General features: G+C 38.4%; 1 protein-coding gene across 7 annotated transcripts in view; it reads right to left on the bottom strand.

Annotated features, from left to right (window-relative positions):
- fgf13a (fibroblast growth factor 13a) overlaps positions 1–19,681 on the bottom strand; it is a 103,825-nt gene that overhangs the window by 17,096 nt on the left and 67,048 nt on the right. For 5 of the 7 annotated variants that reach the window (XM_034306180.2, XM_053235426.1, XM_026918445.3 and 2 more), the window contains one exon: positions 7,176–7,286. In XM_034306180.2, coding sequence (XP_034162071.1) covers positions 7,176–7,286 — 111 coding nt within the window. Of the gene's footprint in view, positions 1–7,175; positions 7,287–9,964; positions 10,889–16,802; positions 17,386–19,681 lie in introns of those variants that run through there. The other 2 variants (XM_026918448.3, XM_026918446.3) reach the window with 2 other exon arrangements.

Here is a 19,681-nt window from a genome sequence, read left to right as displayed (position 1 = left end):
TAAACTTTATTAGGGACAGACCTTCTCATACATATGACAGAATTGATTACACGGAAGTTCAAACTGACATTAGAAAAGGTGAAAAAGACAACTTATCACTAATTGGATTTCAGGTTAACAGAAGGAAAGGCCTCCAGTCCAGACACATTGATTGGAAATCAAATTAAGTTCTCAGTGGAAAGAGACATAATGCAATAAAGCAGCCAAACATGACATTTAGTGACCAGGATGAGTGTTTGCTCTGTTCCAAACACAAACCTAATCAGAGTGAAGGATGGAAACAGCTGAAGATTTCTTTTCACTCTTTTTATTCATTCATCATTCACTAGTTCAACTCATATAACCCTGGTTTTTAGCTAATATGAGCTCAATTATGCTGAAATATATTAAAAGAGACCATAAACAAGTTGTAACTGGCACTATGTACAAATATAAGATTGCTTATTCATAAATATAATCCACTGTACAAACTAACTTAGAATTATTACACTGGAATTGATTCTTCACTCATTTTAGCTGATAATGAATTTGACATGCTTTCTTAAAATGGAAATTCTGCTCAGTTTCTCGATATTGTGAATATTGACTTAGAGGTTGTGTCATGTAGAGGTGTATGCTAGTTGTAAAATAACACAGTCTGATTGGTCCATTTCGAAAACCATCAGTGATACACTTGCATTTCTTTCAACGATAATTCTTCACCAAAAAATTTATTTCATATCTGTTAAAAAAACAATAAAATTGATATATACTGATGTTTGCTAGCTGAAGTATATAAATATTATCCTATAGATAGATCCTGTATCCTATATATAAATAGATGCTAGTGCATGCTATAGCACACTAGTCAGCTGTAATCGCTAGCTTACTAGCTGCCCTCTGTAGTCTAATAGACTGTGTGTACTGGTTATCAAGCAGCAATGTTAAAAAGTATGATAGTATTTTCTAAATAGTATACTATACACATTTGCTCTTGGAAGCATCAACCTTGTCAATGTGAGACCTTTTAAATGCTATTAACCCTAAGACCAGTCTTGTGGGCTAGGTGAATTCACCTTTAGTCTTCAAATCAGACACCCAAATGAACCAGCTTCCTGTAATGAATACAGTATGGTGGTATTTCCTCAATTCACATCTGTATCATACTTGCAAGCATCAACTCGGTTAATGTAAGCTGCCATTAGGAAGCCTTTTATGTGCTCTTTAGCTTTATAACCAGCTTTGGAGGCCAGACGCTTTTACATTCAGTCTTGAAACAGATACTGCAATGAACAAGCTTCCTGTAAGGCACACATAATCTAAAATGGCCTTTGGCTCGCTGATCAGACTGTCAATATGCTTGCATTTCTGACCAAGCATTGAAGCATTTCTCTTAACTTAGGTTCGCTGAAATGTATTTTAGCACCCATCTTAAATTTTAAATATAGTAATTACAATCATGATGAACTAAATAACCAATTAACTCGAGCAGTGCTCGAGTTAAAAAGAGAGCTAACTACCAATCTTGTTGTTAGCTAGCTAGGTACAGTGTTATAGCTGACTAGTTAGCTAGAACACTATAACCTATTAACAGTTTGCTAATATTTAAATGCTTCTGGTTCTTTTATTGATGTATATTTTGCTATTTTTTGATTTGTTTTTGAAGAACAGTTTACAAAAGAAATGCAGACCAGAAGCTTTGTCAGGGTTTTCTTATGGCCCAGACAGATTGGCTTTCATCGTGCTTTCAGAGGTGATACAAAGCCATATGGTTGGCTGTGCTCTTGGGTGACGGCTTGCAGTCCCAATTTGCCCACTTGCAGTAATTACTTGTGTGTACCCCTGAGGTCCACAAGGGTGGTAGCTGTTCTGTTTCTTATTCTGGAGTTTAAAATGGTGCTGACATGTGTCCTCTATGCCTGCATTTCTCAACTCCTGTCCTGAAGTCCCACTGCCACACAGAGTTTAAAGTGTTGCGAGCAGGAAACAACTGAAACTCAGTCCAGTAAGCCTCCAGTACTGAACTTAAGGAACCGTGCTCTATCATGCCTTCATTCAAGTGGACTCAAGAGTCTCTTAACCAAAACTTGATATTGATAAAGAGAGCCAAATGATGAATGTGACATCGAAACTAACATTATAGAATAAAGTATTCAAATGTGTTCTGAAGTGGCTTTTGTCATTAATTTAACTTATCATTAAGCACCATTAGTGTTGAATCTGCAAAACAGCCGATTAAATGTTTTATTACCTAATTTCATCTATAGCTAACATCATCTGATATGCAACTACAGCACAGAAATAGCCAATTTTACCACATCATTCATATTTGTCAGTGTGATCTTCTGTCTTGAGATCAAGCATCTCATGCTCTACCAACTGAGCTAGATACTAGATAACTGAGCTAGGACTGATATACAGTCAGATCCAAAAATATTTGGACATTTTTATTGGCCAAGTTATTGTTATTTTACAAGTATTACAAGTTACAGTATTTCAGAGTTAAAATTAAATAATGAAAAGTGCAGACCCCTTTTTATTTATAAGGAACCAAAAGTAATTGGACAAACTAACATAGTCAAACATTAAATTTTCATTTTTAATACTTAGTTGCAAATGCTTTGCAGACAGTGAATCCATAGACATCATCATACACTGGGTTTCTGCATGCTCACTGCATGCTCAATTGGACTCAGGTCAGGTGATTGACTTGGCAATAAAAAAGTCTTGGGTTGCTTTAGATCACTGTCAATCTGCACTGCGAAGCACCATCCAAAGAGCAGTTCTTTTCCTTCTCTATACTCTTCTCTCCATTCATTCTGGTACAAGTTCTCTGTGCGTAGAATGTTGTTCCAGAAGTGTACAGGCTTTTTAAGATGTTTTTGGAAAACAAATCTCTTTTTCCTGTTTTTGAGCCTTACCAATGGTTTACATCTTCTGGTAAACCTTCTTTATTTACAGAGGTAAAGTCTTCTCTTGATTGTTGACATTGACACAGATACGCCTACCTCCTGGAGGGTGTTCTTGATCAGGCCAACTGTTGTGAAAGGTTTTTTCTTTACCAGGATACCAGGACTCTGTCACAGTTGTTTCCCATGGTTTTCTGGACCTTTGGGTGTTTTTTTTCTATCTATTTGATGGCTTTTTTTTGTTTGTTTTTTCAGCCTAGTAATGGCTCGCTTCACTACCAGTGACAGCTCTTTAGACTTCATATTGGGAGTTAACAGCAGCAAACTCCAAATGGAAATGTCAAACTTGAAATCAACTCTAGCCGTTTAATCTGCTTATTTGTATCTTAAATAATGAGGGAATAACACTTCAGCTAAGTAGCCAGTTGTCCAATTACTTTTGGTCCCTTAAAAAGGGGGGACTGCATATAGAAAGTGCTGTAATTCCTACAACATTTAACTGATTTAGATGTAAATCACCTCAAATTAAAGCTGAAAGTGTGCACTTTGAGTTCATATTCATTATTTAATTTCAACTCCTATATACAGCGGTAGACAGATAAAATACCAAAAACTTTGTCAATGTCCAAATATTCATGGACCTGGGTGTAGAGTACATAGTTCACTTCTGCGTTAGCTAACTAAACTTGCTTGTTCCTGCATAATATTACACTTGTTGACAATCTAATCTAATCTATCATCAGACAATGATGAAACAAACTTTCAAATTTCCTATAGATGTTGTAGTCAGTGTTCCATTAATATTCAAACTAGTCTATGACAGTGTGATTTACAAGTCATTCAGTTCTGCATCATATTACATACCCGCAGTGACTAATAATAATAATAATAATCTTCTTGCTGGCGTGGCCTGAGCATAGCATCACACTGGTCACTAGACTTGAGGAATGCATAAGAAGGAGCGCCTCAGTATATATATGGTACCTTTCTCCCTTCATCAATGGTGGAGTTTATATACAGTACTGTGTAAAAGATTTTTTTTTAATGATGGTAAAATATTATTTAAAAGATGTTTATTTTATGACTTCTTTATTATTAAGCATTGGCATTTTTGAGTTATGTAACAAACATTTCAGATTTTGCAAAAATATTACCTTCTTTGCTGACATAATATATATATATATATATATATATATATATATATATATATATATATATATATATATATATATATATATATAACAGACCACTTTTCAGACAAAAAAATTAATACTGGCTTTATAAAAAAATAGAAGCAAGTATGACATTCAAAGTCTCCAGAAGAACTGTGACAGGTTCTGCAAAATGCTTAGAAAAACTTACCAGTCAGTGTTCTCAGAAAATTGTATGTGTAAATTATACATGTACCTGAGAATACCTGTGTACACCAAATATAGTCATGTAGAAAATGTTTAATTTCATTCTTTTTTTTACATGTGCCTAAGAGTTTTGATATTTAATATTAATATTTACCTCCCCGAACCTGATCGCACACTAATATTTTAATGAAGAACATGAGGATTAAGTATCAAAAACAAATACATTTTGTGCATGTGAGCAGACCCTCTTCCCTCAAACACACACACACACCAAGAGGACTAAATTGCCGTTGCCATGGAGACAAAGGCAGCCAGCTCCTAACAATGCTATTTTGGCAGTGTGAGAGATAGAAGCTATCATTTTTCCAACTTCTCAAATCTAGCAACCACTTTTCTGTCTCTCCATATTAGCATTTGATGAGAAAAGGAAGTGAGCTGTTACATAATTCAATAATTTTCACTCCAGATAAATTGCCCAAACAAGCCAGTAGTGGCTTAGAAATAGGGAGTGGCTGATAATTCGGACAGACTTGTGCATAAAGCCTCTAGTCATATAGCTCCCAAATACATGTAGATCCCATTCATCTCTGTAATATAATGCCACTGGTGTGTCTAGTAGCTGTAGCCATGATCTAAAGTAAATAATGTAGGCTTTAACATAAAGGCAGGTGCTGTTCGGTTTTAGTAAAGCAGATTAGTCCAGTTATCAAGTCTGCATGCAATTAGTACTTAATTGTACAACAGCCATAAAACTTAATGAGCTCTACCCTTTTAACGTTATGAGCCCCTGCCTTCTTGTCCTGAGACGAACGAAATTAAATACCCCATAGGGCCATCCAATCTACTCATAATCCATGTTCATTTGCAGAAGATAAGTGACATCATGGCTCAGGGACCAACAAAAAAGCGTCAGCTCATTTACAGGCTATAGGATGTCATATCCACTTAGTGGTGATGTGATATAGCACAGATGCCAAACAGGTGCCATTTGCTTTATGTCTCAGCCTGAGTGGCTCTCCGACATGTTGCTGGGTTATTTCTTCTCTGCTAGGACACATTCTGCTTAGGGAGCCTGACAAAGATAACTGAAAGTGCAAGGGACATGACTCCTGTCAGTAAGGAGATAGCAGTCTTGACACTATTGACTACCCACCCAATGCCTAAGAGCTGAAATCAGCATCGAGCAGAGAGAAGATAATGTTCTGAGTGACTTGGGGCACTTTTTCTGGCCAATGACTTAGCCCTGTTTTAGCAGAATTGATAAAACACTATGAATCAGTTTTCCAAGCAAATCAATTTTTCACATTTGAGTCATATTTGCAAAAAGTGCTCTAAACACATAGATCAATCAAAATGTAATCACGGGTTTCTGTGCAAGTATCTCCTGACATGACATCAGCAAACAAAAGTGACTGACTGGAATGATGATGAATTAAAACTCCTCTAGAAACTTTTTTTTTTTTTAACTGTATGGTCAGTAAGGCTAGCATTAAGCAACATTAAGAGCAAAAATATGCTGTAGAATGCAAAATCCTTCATACTAGTATTTAGTTTTAATAAAACTAATTTTATAGTATATACCCAATAACTCTTTTAGGTTCATTCTCATGAAGGTCTAATTTTTCTAATGCATATCTTCTCCACCAAAGTGAACAAATCTATAAAATAAAATGACTCGTATACAGCAATGTTCCATTGATCAATTTTGATTATAAAATGAGTGCACCCTTTAGGAGGGCTGGTATTGATCCATTTTTATCTTTGGCATATTTGTCTTTTTGAGATTAAGTCAATTTTAGCGTAACATTTCAAACATTTTTCTAACTTTTCAGTTGAATTACCTTTCTCATCATTTGCAAGATGAACAGCACCAGTAATAATAACAATAATACGTGTCAGCTTATTCTGGCAATTGTATTCCATAGGCTATTTGATAAGCCTAAATCTGATTGTTCTGAATTGCAGGTTTTATAGGAATTATAAAAACTAAGGTCTCTAAGGTAAATACAAAAATGTTGGTACCAAAATGAAAATTTTCTTTGCTCTTAGTCCCCCTTGTTCAGTCTTATTCACAATTTTATTCATTTATTTGATTTATTCCTTTAAACAGAGCTTCTCTTCCATTCTCCCTTGCTCTCTTTCTTTGCGATAATATCCTATTGTCTTTTATATTCTTAATAATGATCTGTACAGAGATCACATAATGTGAGCTTTTCTGTGAGTTTTCATGCAATGACAGAGTGCTTTTTCCTTGTCTGCACAAAGACAGAACCCAGAACATCCCATAAGATTATACTGATTATATTATTTTTTCCCCCTAAAAACAAGGATTTTTTTTCTCAACATCTTGCACCATGATTTCGGTTTTCCCACTACACTTTATAAATTAGGTCATGCTTTGTGTACATGCTGAGGCATGCCTGGTAAATGTGGCATATGCATGTGATATGTAAATAAGGGACAGATATGAATCGCACTCAAACATTTGCTTGTTTAATGAGTAAGGCCAGTGCTTCTGCTGTTTAAGAACAAAGAAAATTGCATTTTAGCTATTAAACCGGTCCTTGCATTTTATTTTTTATTCTCGATAGTGGCACAATCACCTTCACCATTTTAGAGAAATACAATGATATTATGCATATGTGTGTGCATGAAGGTGTGTGCGTGTGAGAGAGAGAGAGAAAGAAAGAAAGAAAGAAAGAAAGAAAGAAAAAGAAAGAAAGAGTAAAATGGATGCATGAAAGGGGCAGCACTCCATTTCAGAGAAAACACCAGCACCACCTAACAATGCAACAAAGGCAAACATATCAACGGGGACCTCTCTCTTTTGAAGTACCATAAACTAGGTGTGTTTATGGGAGGTGATTACATTTCAGTGCTTAGTGAGCAATGGATTCAGAAACCTTAGGGAAGCCTCGAGGTGACTTACTGAAACTGCTGTCCTCCTCTTTAGTTCCATCAATGGTTCCATCTGCCTGGAGTTGCAAATGGAAGCCCTGCCGACTGTACAGCTTCGTCACAATCCCCTTCAGCTGGGGCTCTGAGGGAGAGAGAGAGGGAGAGGGAGAGAGAGAGAGAGAGACTGTGAGACAGGCACTGGTGTTATGAGTGTTGAAGTGTGACTGGGTGCGTAGCATCAGGCATAGCACACATAGCACACATGCTTTAGGGGCTTACACCACAGAAGAGGAACCAGAGCAAAGACAAACTAGAGAAAAAAAATGATAAAATTAAAAATACATTGCATAATGAACCACAAATTTCAAAGCCTTTGGAAAGATATATGGCTTTTGCTTACTGGTTGCCTGTAATCATGTCTTAATCATGTGAGTATTTCACTACTTTTCACCATTATTACCTGGCTTCACTTCCTTTGTTTTTCATACTGGTGTTTTCTACCATATTATTCAACCCCTTTTATCTCCTCCATCGTCTGTCCTACCTTTCAGCCATCGTTTCTTCTCCAGGGAGACTCCCTGGTAATTCGCAAGCCCTAGCTACTTTGTGCTCCCTCCATTAGCTCTGTTCAGAATCTTTCTCTGGATCTAAAAAAGAGACAGATGTCTTTTCAAGCCACAAGTTCAGATTTTCATTACTGGGGCTAAGACACTAAGATGGAGCTTCAGAGGGCTTTGCTACATCAGAATTCCTGTAATTCCTCTGTAGGTACTAGTCTTTCTGGGACTAGTGGATGAAGCTGGAAGATTGCCTTTATTCTCTAAGGAGCCTACAGAATGAGCATCTTCACGATTGCATCATGGTTCCTGCTTCTGAGATTGAGCAAATAGCAGCTGAAATAAAATGCATAAGAAAATGTACCATACCAAAGCTCATACTCCTATTAACATGAGGCCACAGAGAATAGAATAGGTAACCTCAAAAACCCTCTCCATTCAGAACTATAGGTAAAGTACAGTACAAATAGCTGTTTTCTAAGCCATGTGGTGTTTAAAAAAGGTGTCCACTGTATAAAATAATAGAATAAAAAAGTCATAATGTGCAATAGTATGAAAATATGTTGGTATATGAAAAAATGGTGGAATTGTGGATATATGTGCAAATAGTAAACAACAGCTTATCAGTGCATGCCAAAATAAGGGCTGTGGTCATTACCATATTTTAAGCTACTTTAGTCTAGGCTTTACAGTAGTAAATAAAAGAACATTCCTGAGTGCTGAGAGCCGAGTCTAAAATTAACTGCTCTTCTCTTCCCCATGAGACACTTATGCTGATAGCTAATATATTAAAATGTATGTTTTTCCATTTAGATAGTGGCCCTAAATGTCCACTGCACACCAATATACAATGTACAATGATGTACAATGACAGAAAGAAATCAGGATAATAATTGTATGATAATAAAGATAATTGTCACTGAGTTTGAGCTACGAGTGCTGATGTCCAGGCTTGTTTATATTATTAGTAGTCATCATATTGATGTTCATACTGGTAATAAGAATGATGGTTTAAAGAAAATCCCGGTTCTTACACTCTGATTTACACACTTTCTGACGAGAGGTGAGTTTGACTGTGCAAATGCAATGATGAATAAATTGTTGAATACGAAAACTGTCTGTGAAATTCAGTGTGGAATTTTCAAAATCCTATTTTATGCTCAGATTTGATTGTATACAACTGCGATGAACGGGGGTCAATGGCGGAACGAGAAAAGCTTTGTAATTAATAGCTTGAAAATGGTGTGTAGAAAACGGTCCACTCATACCATTATTTGGCTCTGCATTAAATACCTGCATTTTAATGAACACTTTTATTATAGAAATGTGTAAAAATAAACGGCTGTAATAAAATGAATGGCATTCAGGTTACCAAGTTAAAAGAGAAAGATGAGTCACACTATGAACTCATGCACCCATTTACCTCAAGGAACCAGTGTTACAATGACAAAATTGTGCTTTCGTGTTTTAACATGCTATAAGCGAGAATTCTGTACTAAACACTCTAACACTGATGTGCAATATCTGCCTTTGTGTTTTATATTGGGAGTGTCCACAGACTGCACACTCCTAGGGCAAAAACAGTGGCTCAAAGAAACCCTCATTACACACTTTCATAAAACATGTACCAGGTCAATCATTTGTCTGAAGAAAGCATATTTGATTTTTTTTTTCTTGAACCTGTTCAATATGAATAGAGCTGATCAAGGCATTCATTTTTTTACTCCTTCTTAACTGGGTCCTTGCTGTCTCAACCTCATCTGACACACATGTATACACACACACACACACACACAAAACAGTGCCCACTCCCTTTACTAGGATTCTCCCTGCAACCAAAAAATGAATGCAAGTGCACATTGTCTAATCTGCTTTAGAACAAACATTTGTATATTGATTTTCCTCTTTTTATTTATTGCCACCCTGAGATTACTGAAGGCTCTTGGCGTTACATAATTTTGCTGCATGTTCTGCACACTGCAAGCAAGCTTTCACACTCAATCCTGAGAAAGTTTATGCTGTGTAAGTTCACAGGCACATGCGAAACACTGCTACATATAAATCTGATGGAGATGTAAAATGATGAGATTAGTAAAGAGAGTAGTAGCTGATGAATTGATGGGGATCAGTCTGTGATGAATTGACGGATGTGCACGTGGGTAAGAGTGTGATCATGTGTCTAAACAAATGGAAGAAATTCTATCGTGGTTATGGAGGTCATGAAGAGGATGATGGTGATCATGACATGAGCCTCTCGGAGCACCTGGTCGTCTCCTCCGGCGCTTCTTAGACCCGAAGAGCTTGACCCGGGAGAAGACGCTGAGGCGGCTCGGTTTCTCGCATGCACTTTTGGCTTTGTTCGGGCTGCTGGCGCAGCGGCAGGCGTTGGACTTCTCGCGCTCCCTCGCCTGCCTTTTCTGCCGAATCAGGGAGCTTGCGATCGCCGCCGCCATCGCCAGTGTGGCGACGAGCCGCCCGAAAGCGCGCGCAGAGAGAGGCTGATTGCACCCCTCCGCTCCTCCTCAGCCGGATTTCTACACGGATCTGTTAACCCACTCACATCCGACTTCGCATATCACAGCAACCGTCATCATTCGTTGTGAAAAGGGAAGAAAAAAAATCACACAATGCATTCAAAGTTGCGCCAGAACTGTAAAGTCTAACTCGAGTTTACACTCCTTTCAGCAATGAAATGCAAACTGCGCTCGGATTCACGCGCGCGTCTCCCGAATGATGCATTTTAATCTTCAGGAAAGGATCAACACAGCGTCCACTTTCGACAGCCGACAGCCTTCCTCTCCAAGAGGTGTCACTCTCTCAGCACTGCACCTAGGAACCGTGCTTTGGTTCTGTCCAAATCCCCAAAACGCGTTTCACATGATGCCACCAAAACATTCACGGCATCACATGGGAGGACCAGCAGCACAGAGGCAGAGAGAGAGAGAGTGAGAGAGAGAGAGAGAGAGAGAGAGAGTGAGTGGGAGAGAAAGTGAATAAAAGGAGTGAGGGAGCGAGTGCGCTGTAATGCGCAGCCACAATAAACACCTGTTAACGCGATCGCATTTTCTGCCCAGGGATGTTTTCCCTCTACTGGTGGTTCTTATTCTCCGGATAAGCCTGTTGTCATGTTAAAATGAGGCTGGACGACCTAAATCCAGCGTGTTTAACAAGAGCTTGAGGCGCAAGAGCCCTGTGTTTGCATTAATATGTGCCCTCTATCGCGCGCGCTGTGCGTCATGGACGCTGTGTAGACATTTGCGTCTCTCACATTGCCTCTCCACCGAGGCATATCTGACTCCTAAGGCATGCACCAGCACTTCGCAGATGCGAGCAAATGATTGAGGAATGAGGAGGTAGCCCCATGTATAGCCTACAAATGTCGTTTCGACTTTCAAGCATTTAAAGTTCAAAGTTCAGCAGTCTGAAGCTCACTGCCAAAGGGAGTTGTTTGCGCGAGGGAATTACAAAACAGGAGCTCAAATGAAGATCTCACATTGCCAGTGCTTTCTTCTGGACTTGTGAGATCAACTCTCCAGAACAGGAAATGAGTTGCTCCCCGAAAACGCTGTTTCTTTCTCTTCTTCTCTTTGTTATGACACATCCACCTTTACTCAGTGAAGTTCTTCAGCACTACTCCAGTTATCCTGATATCATATCAGCAGTCATATTTTATGCCTCTCGTCCCTCAAGTTGCTCTACCTCGCTGCAGAACCAGAAGTCCAGGGGGTGGAACTGGACCTGATCGGACTCCTCACATAAGCCTAAACCATCCCATGAGATGCTGTACAACTCAGAATAACAAACACACTGATCCAATCTGAAACACATCGAGGTGTCTCCACTCCTGGACTTTTGGTCAAGCAGGAGAACCTGGATCAGGTCCGACTCCACCCTCTGGACTTGGTTGCTGCAGTGGGTGTTCCTGTCTTTCAGGGAGACTTCCTGTCTTTTGTCATGGAGTCATGGCGCAATATGAGGGAACGAGCTACAAACTAGTTACAGAAGGTGTACAAAACCATCAATCTGACCACAAGTCATATGCAGTCCTGCTAAAAATAATCATGAGGATAAATGGTTGTGTGTAAATTGTGTGTGTGGAGTTGATCACTGTCACAATAAGCTAGAAGCTTCATTTTTACCTTCACATCTTCTTTCAGAGAAAACACTATAATGGAACATCAGTTGCTTCACTTTTCCTTTGGCTTTTTGTGTCGCTAGTGGTCACTTCACCTCCTGTTGTTACAGCGCATGAAGCATATTATTTTGATAGACATGAAAACTGTTTTTTAATAGAAATTGGTGACCGGAAGTCATTTATTTTCAGTGAAATCAGGTGAGAGTTGCTGATTACTGTCACTATATTACCAGGACTACAATGCAGACAGGTAAGTTCAACTGCAAAAGGGAGAGCAGAGAGACAGAAACATGGGATAAGAGATGGAAAACACATTTGTGATTAAAAAACAACCCTTTTTTTATTTCCTTACATTTGTCCAGAGAGTCTACAGATAACCATCAGATATGTTTGGTGTGGTCAGTAAAAGAATGAGTTAAACTGGGTGGTACGTGGTGGAATTTTGAAGAAGAAATTTTACGTGTGCTAACAATATCAGAACAGTGATGGAACAGTGATCTACAAAAAAAGCTTTAGTAGCTTTTGTGTTATTGTATTATATACACATGGCCAAATAACACTCACATGCATGTCTTCCCCAAATTGTTACCACAAAGTTGAAAGCAAACAATTGTATAGGATGTCTCTGTATTCTGTAGTGTTACAAATTCCTTCACTGAAACTAAGGGGCCCAAACCTGTTCCAGCATGATAATGCCCCTGTGTACAAAGTGAGCTCCATAAAGACATGGTTTGCTGAGGTTGGAGTGGAAGAACTCGAGTGTCCTGCACAGAGCCCTGACCTCAACCCCACTGAACACCTTTGGGATGAACTGGAACGCTGACTGCATGCCAGGCCTCATCACCCGATATCAGTGTCAGACCTCACTAATGTTCTTCTGGCTGAATGAGCACAAATCCCCACAGCCACACTGCAAAATCTAGTGGAAAGCCTTCCCCGAAGAGTGGAGCTTATTATAACAGCAAAGGGGACTTAATCTGGAATGATTCTCCATAAATTTTTGCCATATAATGTAAGTTTTTAATTCTCAACATTTATATAATGGAAACTAAATTAAAAGAACATTTCAATCTATATTTAGGACTCAATTTAACTCACTACAGGTAAATTTTTCATAATTACATAATCGCTATTAGCTGAAGATTCTGTGGTGAATTTATCATCGATTGCAAATGATTGACTGCAAAAGAAAGAACGAGGCTGTCTTTATGAACAAGGCTGTCTTTAATAGTGGCATTATGTTTTCAGTTGTTCATGTTTCCGCCCCTCGAAGATTCTTGTTGTCACTATATCTCAAGAACGAGTGGTTGAATGTTTGTAGGATTTATATGGAATTATCATTGTAACCAGAAGATGAACTGATTAGATTTTGGAATTGATCCAAACAGGTCAAGGTCACAGCAAGGACAAACATCTGTAGTTTTTCTTAAAAAGCTTCCTTCCTGTTTGAAGTATATTTCAAGGGAATTTGAGGCATTAAATTGGTAACAAAAAGACTAGAACTCTTGTTAGTGAAGGCTTTAGTCTGATTTCTTTTTTCTGCCATTTACTTCAGGCCAGTTTCAGTTAGGTAGGACTAAATTTGGTAGATGTGATGACAGGCCCAGGAAAGTACCAATCACAATTTGTCATTTGTTTTTTCAGCTTTACCCCGACCACAGAAACGAAACTTATTTACTGTTCACTCTTTGTGTGTTAGTGGGGGCAAACTGCATTTACTTATAATTTTTACATAGACTATTATAGTGTAGTAGCTTATGTGTTGTAATAGTTTGACTTGGCATTTATATAAACATTGAAAGGAATGAGAATTAGCAGAGTGGCTGTACTACTAGTACTGTAAAAATGTAGACAAGCTATATTGTTTGTCTAAAACATTTGTACAATACTCATTACTTACATGTGGGCACACTGAAAAACCCAAGACTCTGTTTCTGTTTTCTGTGTTTGTATGATAAAATCACACAACGCTATAAACAGAAAAATCAGACAGTTAATCTGATCTTGCCAAGCTTCACCGCCAAAACAAATAGTGAATGAATCATTAGCCAGTCACCACTGCATGATAGTAGGCAGGTACACTGCATACAGAAAGGATTCAGACCCCTTCATTTTCTCACACTTTGTTATGTTGCAGCCTTATGCAAAAATGCTTTCAATTATTTTTTCTCCACATCAATCTACACTCCATACCCCATAACGACAAAGCAAAAAAACTAATTTGTGATAACTTTGCAAATTTATTAAAAAGAAAAAAAACTGAAATATCACACTGACATAAGCGTTCAGACCCTTTGCTATGACACTATGAAATTTAGCTCAGGTGCACCCCATTTCTCTGGATCACCTTTGAGATGTTGGAGTCCACCTGTGGCAAATTCAATTGACTGGACATGATTTGGAAGGGCACACACCTGTCTATATATGGTCTAACAGCTGTAAATGCATATCAGAGCAAAAACCAAGCCATGAGGTCAAAGGAACTGCCTGCAGAGCTCAGAGACAGGATTGTGTCGAGGCACAGATCTGGGGAAGGCTACAAAAAAATTTCAGTGAGCTGAATGTGTGTGTGTGCTTTTGGGGAGAGCAAAGCATAAAGCGCAAGTGAGCTGTAAAGCTGCCAAGATATTTGCTTTGAAAAGTTTTACGTTACTGACTGACTGCTGTGCCAAAATAAAAAAGCTCACAAGGGTCTGCAGTGTTCTCTATCCAGCATACTGCCGACATTGTTACAATAAGAAACTATCTGATTCTTTCCTTTTTTATTTTTTGATATAGTAAAGCATTTAAACTATCGAAACCAACACATCATGCTTAAATGATAAAGTATAAGCACAACCTTTAACAACTGCCTCCAATGAAGGAAAACATTTTACAGTTTGGAAATGAGGGTATTTGTCTATAAAGCAGTATGAAACTGTATTACATCATCTTTATAAGCACCATTATGGCATGCTATAATTTGCACTTCCATCAAATTAGGATACTAGAGTTCAGCACTACTTTTGTTCAGATTAACCCAATGTAGGGGACCACCACTCTCCTCTGTGCACCCCCCCCCCCCCCCCCCCCCCCCCCCACTTGTGGTCAGGTGTGTAAATTCATTCATTAACACACACAGGTTCCTAATTACACATAAAGGATAGTTTCAATTACTAATAATTTAACTATAAATAAAGGCCTTGGCTGCCGTCTGTTACATTATACCATGTGACCTACCATCACAACCCTATATTTGCACTCCACTTAGAGAAATGTGGCGATGGAGATGGATACATAGTTGAGAGTCATACATATATTTATATGTTTTCATGCTGTATTTATAATCTTACACTTCATAGGGAAATAATGCAGCAGATCATTAGGCTATCCAGCTCAAGTCAGAGCAGGCTAAATAGAAGAATCTTCGATTATTTGCTATTTTGGTACGGCATTTTGACTGTGTGTTTAGAAATATTCCATGTTATATTCCATGCAGCTAGAATTCACAGCTAGTTCACATTTCAACTTTAAAATGGACATTTTTCTTGAGCATATTATATTTTCTTTTATTACTCAAGATATAAAATATCTTCCTTCACTTGTTCATTCAGTAATTAATACAAAGATGCTTCGAAAAAGGTGAAAAAAAAAGAACTGTGAGGCAGATAGAGGCAGTGCAAACAACAAACTGACAAGGTACCACACCGTCCAGGAACCTCAGCCGGTCCTGATCCGGTCCTCTAACTGCCTGAGAGAAGCCTGTAACTGAATAATCTTGAGATAATTATAATAATATGATTTGCTAAATCAATCTAATCATATAATATAGAGTATTTTTATGTTTTGCTTGGATATAATTCAGTAGGTTAGGCTGTAGTTGGTGTTTTAAATTATTCATACATATCTCCTTTTTTTAAACTGTGAGCAACTCTAAGGGTCTCTACACAGACCTGCTGAAATCAATTGCAGTTTTATGCTGAATCCAACCTTTCCTGCCCTGGTTACTTCACTTGGGACCTAAACACACAAATGTGTGCATGAGTGAATTCTTCGCTTTTATCCATCAAGAGTAGTTGAGAAGTTCTGCTATAGTGCCATCTACTGTACAAGAAAGCATCCATTAATTTGAAAGCGACTTGCCTTTAACCCAGAACATTAGTGATGAGTCTCTTTATCCAGAAAAATCTGATCACCAAGTCTAAGATCACTTGGTGAGGGGGTTCACTTGTAATGATTGTTAAAATGATATGCCTTTTTTTCTAATCATGCTCCTGTAGTATTTTTGCACTTCACATTAATGTTTAGCTGATAAACAAGTCCCTCATGAGTCTGAGCTGAAGAAGGGTGTGTTTGGGCCGTAAATCGAAAACCACGCTACCCAGGTTTTTGCAAACACTGTGGAAAATAGCCAATGCATAGAATATGACTAAACTAGGACACACTAAAACACACTTGGAATTAAATGTAAAAGATATAGGCCTATGCATGATCACAAATTTCAGAGGTTCCACAGATTTATTCCTTAGCATTAATTAAAGGTTGGAAATTGAGAACTGTCTCTATTTTGAACTTAACAGGAGATAAACTATTACATAGATATTTATCTATAGATATAGGAACTATAGATAAACTAACTTCCCAATGTCCTAAATTCGGATATTAGGAATGCCAGAGGAGCTGCAGTATGTGAGTATGCGAGTTCTTTTTCAGCACCTTGGACAGCTACCCCGACTCTCTCTGCTCTCTCTGCTCTCTCTGCTCTCTGCGCATAATGTTCACTAAAAGTTACAAATAAGGAAATGTTGATCAGTATGACCTCATTGTAACAAATGTAAACAGCAGAAGCCATACGTGACCAAGCAACTATTTAGAAAGTCGTATTTTTCATCTAAACATTCATTCATGATATGTGATCATCATCACTTGTCAAGGTTCATTCTTCGACATCATATTTAAAGAATGTAAAACTGAAGTAAATCCATACCTGATGTAGATTTTCTAAGAGGAAAAGTCATGTTTATCAGTCAAAACAGCCAAGACAATGTGCGGAAAGGCGAGAAGAGTCCAGCGATGGTTCACTGCGAGCACGAAGATGTTTTCAAAGTTTTTACCATATTAAAAGAAGTCTCAAGGGACCCAGACGAGAAGCCATCGAGGCGGGGCCTGCTGCATTCGGAGATCATTAATGGACATTAGTGACATGCCATTAGGACTTCTAAAGCGCTCATTAAAGATTCATTGGGGAAGCGTTGTGGATGCAGCGAGCGCAAGGGCGTGCGTTCACTAAAACTGCGGCGCTCTGGCTCAAAAACTGGCAGAGAGCAATCCAGCGATGCGCACAATCTGGGCTTCCTGTTCAAGAGGAGCCTCCTCTTTTCTCCTCACGTTACACACAAACGACTGTAAAGTGATCCGTTAATGCGCCGCATAAACCAGTTACGCTGGAGCGGCCACTTTGCGCTCAAACCCATCAGCGCCTATCTGGCGATATGACAGCGGCCAATCCCAGCTCCTCCAGTCAACTCATCCTGTCACTCAACCCCACAGTCCTCAGGATTTACAAAATCATCATCATCATCATCATCATCACCACCACCATCATCACCATCATCATCATCATCATCATCATCATCATCACCATTATTATTATTATTATTATTATTATTATTATTATTATTATTACTACTAAAAATCAAAGGAAGTGAGAGTATGTTTTAAGATGCGCTTAAACCTTTGTGTTATCACCACTAGATGGCGCGAAAGAATCAGATTTATCAATGCGTCACATCACATGAATTTAGAAAAATAAAATAAAAAAAAAAAACAATGCGACAAAACAATGTCAGTTTGAAGGCTACAGGGTAAGGTTTGGAGAACAGAAGTTAGAATGTTATGTTTCATGAGAATATTAATGTTACTTTATATTAAAAAAAGTTCTATATTAAAAATAGCGTGAGAAAATATGATAACTGACTGTAATCTGTGGTTAAGTATAAAGTTATTGCAAGGAGGGAAAAGCTTATGTACAATAATTACAAAAGTACACACATTATACCAAAATAAGAATAATAATTAAAAAATTCTTAAGAATATCTTTGTCAAATTTCTTTGTGTCATGTTTTCATTTAAACAAACTGTTTCCTCTCGTTTTTCTCGGCATTTCATCTTTCAGTCTTTTATCAACTGATAATAAAAGGACAGGGATTAAAAATTTGAGTCATAGTTAGGGCTCAGAAAAGTCAAAGCGTCTGACATCAGAAATTTGGACTAAAGACACAGACACACTTAAATCAAGTGACACTGAAGACTTCTTCCTTAAATGTTAAATAAACTTCTCCTTAAAGCTTAACCATATGAACAATTATACATTTTTAATCATATTATTTTATAACATGGTTTTTAACCTGTTAACCATATGCCCGGATTATGTGGAGTGTCTGCCGTACAAACACCTGACGATGACCTGGGACTACAAAATGATAATGTATTAGAACGAGTGCATTAATATAAGCCTGTGCTTTGCCATGCAGCCAGAGCTACTGTCATCTTATAGAAAATCAGTCAACACCTTCTGACCAATCAGATTCCAGTATTCAACAGTGCTGTGGTATAACAGAAAGTAATTCTTGACAAAATTCACAGGTCATTCACTCCAACACCAAGATATAAGTTCACCTTGCCAGGCACCTTCCTGCTGACAAACACAGGCACACAGATGGCCATATTGATCTCTCCTACCCACCAATCCTCTCTCTCTCTTTCCCCCTCTCCCTCTCTCTCTCTCTCTCTCTCTCTCTTTGGGCCTCACATTCTGGGATTTGGGCTGCCAAGAAAGGATGACATCATCCCTGATAGTTTAAGCCTGTGAGCACCCTTGCTAGTCACTAGATGGTGGCGTTGTTAATGGACATGACCTGATGTTACAGGATATGATGTCTTAAAATTCCAGTGGGTGATGATGATGACAATGATGACGATGACGATGATGATGATGACGATGATGATGATGATGATGATTACTATTATTACTATCATTATTGGCTGTCAGGCTGCTGATAGGTCTTATTTTTGGGGTTTTGTGTATTTTGAATATGAATAAGAAATTTACACTGTATGGCCAAAAATATGTGGACACTTGACCATCACACCCATATGTGCTTGTTGAACATCCCATTCCAAATCCATGGGCATTAATATGGAGTTGGTCCTCCTTTTGCAGTTATAAAAGCCTCCACTCTTCTGGGAAGGCTTTCCACTAGATTTTGGAGCGTGGCTATGGGGATTTGTGCTCATTCAGCGACAAGAGCATTAGTGAGGTCATGTTAGACAGCCTGGTGCATAGTCAGCATTTCGGTTCATCTCAAAAGTGTTCAGTGGGGTTGAGGTCAGGGCTCTGTGCAGAACACTGGAGTTCTTCCACGCCAGCGTTGGCAAACCATGTGTTCATGGAGCTCGCTTTGTGCACAGGGGCAGTGTTATGCTGGAACTGGTTTGGACCCCTTAGTTCCAGGGAAGGGAAATCAAAAAGCTATAGCATAGAAGGACATTCTAGACAATAGTGTGCTTCCAAATTTAAGGCAACAGTTTGGGGAAGACCCATATAAGGGTGTCATGGTCAGGTATCTGCACACTTTTAGCCATATAGTGTATAAGGCAAAATTCTGCTGTAAAACTAGAAGAAGACTTCACTCTTCTCCAGAAGTGAACTCTAACTGTGCATTAGGAAACGGGTTGCAGTGCATGTGTTAAGCTCTTAAGGCCCCTCTAGTGAAGTGATATCAAAAAGAATTTATGTTTATTCAACATCTACTCCTTAAGTACATGAAGTCATATGATGTAAGGTTTGCTTGCATGATCTGATTG

Source organism: Pangasianodon hypophthalmus, chromosome 7 (genome assembly GCF_027358585.1).
Source record: "Pangasianodon hypophthalmus isolate fPanHyp1 chromosome 7, fPanHyp1.pri, whole genome shotgun sequence".
NCBI lineage: Eukaryota > Metazoa > Chordata > Actinopteri > Siluriformes > Pangasiidae > Pangasianodon > Pangasianodon hypophthalmus.
The sequence above is the reverse complement of the archived record's forward strand: the minus strand, read 5'-3'. Positions and strand labels throughout refer to the sequence as shown.